Consider the following 6,872-nt stretch of genomic DNA (forward strand, 5'->3'; position numbering starts at 1 on the left):
AACACCACTGAGACCCGACCCCCCACCTCCACCCCCACCTCCCATCCCAGCCTGACGCATAACAAGCTCGCCTGTCTTTTGGACTTGACCGAGACATATTATCTCCTAAAATCCAACAGCATATCGCTGCATTATCACAATTTGAGGATGTTTTCTCATAGTCACTTCTATCCAAGAGCTCCTTTTTATTCCAGTTTTTTTTTGTTCCCGGATCATGATTCCTGCCTTAATGTTGTTTTTTTAAATATATGTTTAATCAGGAAAATCAAAAAGAAAACATCTAAAGCCTAACAGTTTTAGTGGATGAAGAACTGAAACTCCATTAAGGGATTGCTTACTAATAAATTGAAGTTCAGTTCATAATCTTTAACTTCTCAACACTGAAGCAAGTTAGGTGTGTTAACCCTTATTCAGAAACTAGGGAGCAGAGATGTGAGACAATTACTTTGGGCTTTTATGTTTTTGTTGCAAATTCTTTTGTAGGACTATTGGAAGTTTTTGTTTTGTTGTTTTCAAAGCGGGAAGCTCTACTGGTCGCTGTGAAGTGCTGCTAGCTTATAAAAAGGTTTTTTTCTATTTATAAATTGTGGTTTATTGGTGATTTTTTGTTTTGTTTTTTGTGAAATTTTAAAAGATTTTACTTAACTAGCATTATGTCCTCAGAATCAGCAGCTTCCTTTAGGGCATATCAATGCATTCCCAGCAACAGTTTGTCCAGATAAATGTGGTTCCTGGTTCAACATCATAACCCCATAATGACCAGTCATTCTGCCAGCTCTCTGCCCTAAAGAATATAGTTGTCCCTCTCAGCCCGCATCCCTATCACGACTGTGATGTTTTGTGTGTTTTTTTTTTTTTTTAGGATTTTACGTTTTTCACATGCATCTCTAAGCCATTTCACTGGACTGTGTGTGTATGTGTTTCTGAGAGAGATTACATCCGCTCTCTGTCCCACTTCCTCACCACCAGTCGTGTGGGCAGCAGTGAGCAGTTGAGCGTCAGCCCCGGAGTCAGAGATCAGAGTGAGGCTCCAATCAGTCCCACTACCACCACTGTTGATGCTGCAGGCCAGAGAGAGGGCAGCGGGCTCACCAGCTGCCACACAGAGCCAGCCAGCCAAGGCCAGAACTCCAGACCCCTGGGCGACAGTCAGCCACTGTGTGTCATTTCAACCCTCGCTCTCCCACGGGGCTACTGGCGAGAGAAGGACGAAGGGAGGCAGCCAGGGAGGGAGGGAGGCCATAGAGAGAGGAAAAAGAGCACCCACAGGCCGAGGGATCTTTTTGTAACGTGAACAATGATCCGTGCCTCGGAAAGCCTTACTGCTGCTGGCTGGAGGTTAGCTATCGGCACCGGTAACAGGCCATGACGTTACTGTGGCGGCAGAACCTGTAATTAACATCATGAAGGTAGTAATAAGAAGACAAAGAACAGAAAAATACATTTTATTGAACTATTAAAAGACACTGAAGTATTTTAACACAAATATTGAATGTTCTAGTCAGGATACCTCTTAGAATACTGGATGCTTCTGTTTGCATCAATATTTCTGTTCCTTACGCTCTTCTGTTCAAATGTTTTCAGCCACGTTTCTCATTTCCTCCATCTGAACAGGCTCTACATATCTTTGTGTCTGTTGCTTGTAGCTTCAGTGGTTTTCATTATCTGATGGTACCAAGCTGTTCATCCTTTGCCAATAAATCAGAGGGATGCACATCTCATGACCCCTGACTTCTTTGCACGATCTTTAAGTGTGTACTTTTTCTATTCTCCACGAATTGGTTTTGCGTAATCCAGCCAGAAGACGAGTTAAATGGAGTTCTACTAAGACAGCTGGCTGTTTGCAGCAAGTGTTGTCAAGATATGAAAGATAAAAACAGATTGCAGTCATTTGAGCAAGCCTTGTGACTACTTTATGATGTGGTCTAGCATTAAAGAAGCTTTTGTCCTTGTGTTTGTGGTGATAACATGGTTACAGACCATGTAGGGTTGAAAATACCTTAATTGTTATGGATAGCAATGATCTATAATGAAAAGATACATCACTTATTTCCATTAATCCATTGTCATTAAATACAGATTACCCCAATACAAAACAGATGCTGTAAACGACACATTAATTTGGTAACTTTGTTTGGTGTTTCTTTTGAATGCTGTTGATTAAATCAGGAATACTTTGATATTTTGCGTCACGTTTTGCTCAAGTTGCCACGCCCTTTTTAGGCACAGCCAAAATGTCCTATAAAAACAATAACAAGATAAAAAACAAAATAGAATTTACAAAACTCAAAATATGTAAAAGTAAAGTGATCAAGGTGAAGGTAAATTGACATGCACTCAAATAAACCGATAAAATTGTCGCTGCTGAGCGTTAAGTTATAAAGTGGAGGGTCGTCAGCTTCTGGATTGACACTTTAACTTTTATTTTCCAGCAATGATTCGAAACTCATCAGCACCTAAATATTCAAAGATGATTAGTCAGTCATTCTACTCTTTTCTTGTGTGTCTTTGTGTGCTGACTCTTGGCGGAATCTCAAAAAGTTAGTCAGGCTCCCCGCCGATCCAACCTGAGTGAAGTCCAAGCCAGACGCACTGATGAGGCCACAGCGGGTAACCAGGACAGAGGCCCCAATTAAAGGCCACCTTCCCACCAACGTCTGAAGGCTAAAGGAGCAACACTCAGCAGGGGTACCACACGCTCAACACCCACCCAGATTACCAACTGCCCCCGGCAGCCTTGTTGACCTTTGACCTCTCCCCATTGCCCGTTGACGGAGAGGTCAAAGTTCAGTAAGGTACCTACTGATGACTTCATCTCTTACCGTAAATCTGTTGCTTCTCTCTCAGAGCATGAAGGGGCAGACATGAAAAATAAAACTGTGGAAACTGGTGATTTTACTAGCAAAATGAAATGCCGGTTCAACAAAACGTAAAAAGTTAATATTTAAAGTGTCCACACAGTCTTTATAAGGGACTCCTACAATACAGACTTATCAAAGAGCCACTCATTCTGCAGAATTTAAAGTTATTGTTGCTTTAAAGGCCTCCAAACGCAGTGATTTGGGGCTTTCTCAGACAGTTTTTGTGACCAAAACGTTTAACATGACAATAGTAATGTACAGCAATGCATACACAGGCCCATCTAAGCAAACCATACAAGAAGAAGCAAAAGAAATCTAATTAATAATTTTACACATGACCTAATGGGCAGGATATTACATCCCTACCAGAGGTCACGACTATAGGTGGCCATAGTTCCTGGCCTGTATTAGTAAGTCAACCCCCCCACCTGGTCCAGCTACACAACAGGGTCACAATTTGACGTTTTGTACTCTTGAAGTGTCTTGAGTATTCATTTAATATTTTAGGGAGATTTATCTAACTGACCATGATAGTTTTGCCAGATTGTTTTTAAAAAATAATTTCCTTCAATCAGAGGCGAACTGCAGGACAATACCAAATCATTTGTATATAGGGGGCCAAATTGACAGAGCATGGAAAAGGTGACAGTCATTAAATGTGAGAGAGATGCAAGGAAATCTTGGGCTCTCAATCCGAAAAAGTGGTTCTAAACACATGCTGATGGCAAATTTTGAGTTTAGGAGACCAAAAACAGCCTACGTAAAGACAGCGTTGAGAATTTCAAGCAATCAAAATACGGCACGATATTGATGTAGAATATACACAGCATTAATTCACAGCAATTCATCACACTGCATCTGGCATGCTTTGAAATTTATGTCATAGAGTCTGACACAGATTGCAAACCATTCTCGCTTACTGTGGCATGCAATCAACTTGCAAGATTGGTGTTATCGCACAGTGTGTGGGGAATGGGGGGGGGGATCCATGAACCTGCATCATCAAATTTAATTCCAGCCAAGAACCCTTGTTGCATGTCATGATCTTCTGTTCCAGTGTCTCCTGTCACCTTTCACCATAAACTTTCAAATAAAGGCTTAAAAATGCCATCAGATAATTTGGAAAGAGTCTAGCTACCAGTAAGCCTACACAATATCAAGTGGAAAGGGTTTTGGAGGCGAGGTAGGCCCTAAGATTATTGGGATCGTACCAGGATTTCACCAAAAAGCATCACTGTCCAACAAAGAGCCAAAAGCTCCAGGAACCATCCTCAAGCACTGCTTTCACTTCCTGAGGGAAACAAGTCGAGCGGTCAGCTATTACCCACGTCACCTCCTCATCATCTCCCAACACCTTTGTCACCTTGGGTGTACTAACCGTATTAGAAAGACAGTCCCCGCTGCTCCCACGCAACAACAAACAGCCATGCAGCCGCCACCACTCTTCATTAATTCTTATTAACAACGTCAGGGAGAGGGAAGCACATTGGTCGCGACATCTGCTAAGAACAGGACTCCCCGTCTCTCGCTGACTGATTCAGTGGAACAATCGGCACCGCGTGGTGGTGAGTGGAGCGTTAGCATGTCATAAGCTCTTTTGACAGGATTTATCGGCCGCGCTTTATCCCGGCCTTACACATAGTGACAGTTGTACCATGTGCCTATAAAGATGGCATCTGATTGTCCATTGCAATTACATGAGTGTATGAGCAATGGATGCAGTTATGACGGACACAAGGAGGGAGGGGCGGAGGCATGTGTTTCCCTCAACTATGTTCTAGTAAAGTTGCTCCTGTAGACATGAAGGAGAGAAATGTGGCTTAACCTCTCAAGGAGTAGGAAGGTACAAGTCACATTTTGTGCTCATGTGTGTCAAAAAAACACAATAATAACTTCTACTAGTCTACTAGAAGTAAATACTTCTATTAGTTTTAGTCAGTGTTTTTATCATTGGTAATAACATTGTACTCACCAAGTTAATTACTGGAATCTGCAAAGGCATAGATAAAAAAAATGTAACTACACATAGGGGTTCAGAAGCTGCAAAGACACCATGTGGGGACCCCAGTATGATACTAACAGATACTGTTGAGAGCGAAAATAGCCTAATGAATGTTTAAAAAAGGCTTATTTTCTTTATTTTCAATTGCACACAGCTAGCTACGATTAACTGAACCAAATTCAATATGGCATCAGCAGGGAATAGTCCCATATTTAATAATGACACAAGGTGGATCTTCCCACTGTCGCTTGACAACAACACCTTCAACACCTTCGCCATAGGACACCCGGTAAACCCTTGAGTCAAATCTTTTGCATTAAGTAAATTCAGCTTTTACAGTTTCCCGGTTCCACTTGGCTTGACCATACTGACCTTAGTTGTTCAACGTATCCTCATACAACTGTTCGTATACATATATGGTATCTTACGAAATAAGGTGCACTATTTTTCAATGCAATTTACTAAACATGTCCAGCAACACAAGCGATCCGCTCTGCACAAGCCCCTTCAGTGCCTGTTAGGGCAACCAAATTATTTGGTTAAGTTCAGGAGAAGATCGTGGTTTGGATCAAAATGCGTAAGTTTGCCATTGTACTTACCTACGTGGTGAATGCACACTTTGTCCGTTTTAAAGTGGTGTAGATCATTTGGCTGAACCGAACTATCTGACCTCTCGTTTCTCGCGATGTCTGACTTCTATTACCAAACCTATTTTCTTGCTCATATCATAATACGTAGAAAAGATGACCAAAGTTGACTAAAGTTGTAATGAAATAGAAATTTCCTCAAACTTTTTGATTAGAGGGCTATTGAATGCCTATCTCACAGTACTATGACTGTATGTACCGTATACTGTGTGCTGATCTTCTCTTTCCACACCATGTGTTAAAGTACATCATTTTAACAACTGAATCGGACATCTGTTTGATTGCTTACCTCAAATTGTGGCTCAAAGGGTTTTATATCACTATTGTAAAACCGCAAATACCAGTTGACCATATGTATGCATTTATACCAACAGAACTTCCTAAGTTGTTTTTATTCGCGCTATCTCTCTCTATCTTTTGCAAGACACAGCCTCACCTTGGATTGCATAAGGATCCCAGGTGTGCAGTGAGACCAGAGTTTTACGAGATGCAACCACTCAGCTCATCAATCAGAGAGATGGGTGGCTGATTCGGCACGTTGGTGCTAAAGTACATATGTGTGACCTGGGGCAAGGAGATTGCACAAGATTGCACCTTAAGTTTCTCTCTATCTCACACACACGCACACACACACACACACACAGACACAGACACACACACACACAACTGTTGTTGAATTAGCCGCCTCAATCGTTCCTCACCCCTTCTGCTGATCTACCTCAGCTGCAGCTCCTTCACATTGTTCTGTCTCTGTGTGTGTGTGTGTGTGTGTGGTCATGCACCCATTCATGTGGTTATGGTTTTGGCCCGGGGGTAAGAGGTGAATTAAGGGGGAAGGAGGCAAAAAAAAGCGAAGGAGAGGCTCGACCCACTCAGCAGCATGAGTTCAGAAAACGGGGCCTGTAGCAATAGTTGGAAAATGTGGAATATATTCTTCTTAGTCACACACATTCGCAAAATTTTAAACATTTTTAACTATCCTATTAAAATGATTCCATGCCATGCTACACTTGGCCTTCAAGTGACTTCTCATTTGCCGTGCCGTCACATCGTGTGGCCCTGTCACAATCCTCATCCCTTTATTCAAATGTTCCACAAATTAGCCATACATTTATCCCCCTCTCCTGCTCCATCCAACCCACAGGTCATGCCACTTAACTTCAGCCTGGCCCCCTGCTGTAATAGCTTCTGATAGGAAGCCTCCAGGGAAGTTGACTTCTCACTGAGAAGTGATACTAAAAGTAATTGCAGCTGAAACCCTGTGACAGGGGGCTGTATTTTGAAAAAAAATGGAGAGTGCAGAACAGGGAGGATGGCATTTGAAATAAGCATAGAGGATATTTGGAGGGGCGATGGGGGGTG

At 42.1% G+C, this 6,872-nt stretch overlaps 1 protein-coding gene across 1 annotated transcript in view; it reads left to right on the forward strand.

Moving 5' to 3' along the window:
- eef1e1 (eukaryotic translation elongation factor 1 epsilon 1) overlaps nt 1–1,294 on the forward strand; it is a 9,903-nt gene extending 8,609 nt beyond the window's left edge. Inside the window, exon 5 of the mRNA XM_032504401.1 lies at nt 929–1,294. Within this exon, the coding sequence (XP_032360292.1) occupies nt 929–1,294 (366 nt within the window). The remainder of the gene's footprint in view (nt 1–928) is intronic.
- The last annotated feature ends 5,578 nt before the right edge of the window (nt 1,295–6,872 follow it).

Source organism: Etheostoma spectabile, chromosome 22 (assembly GCF_008692095.1).
Source record: "Etheostoma spectabile isolate EspeVRDwgs_2016 chromosome 22, UIUC_Espe_1.0, whole genome shotgun sequence".
Taxonomy (NCBI): Eukaryota; Metazoa; Chordata; class Actinopteri; order Perciformes; family Percidae; genus Etheostoma; species Etheostoma spectabile.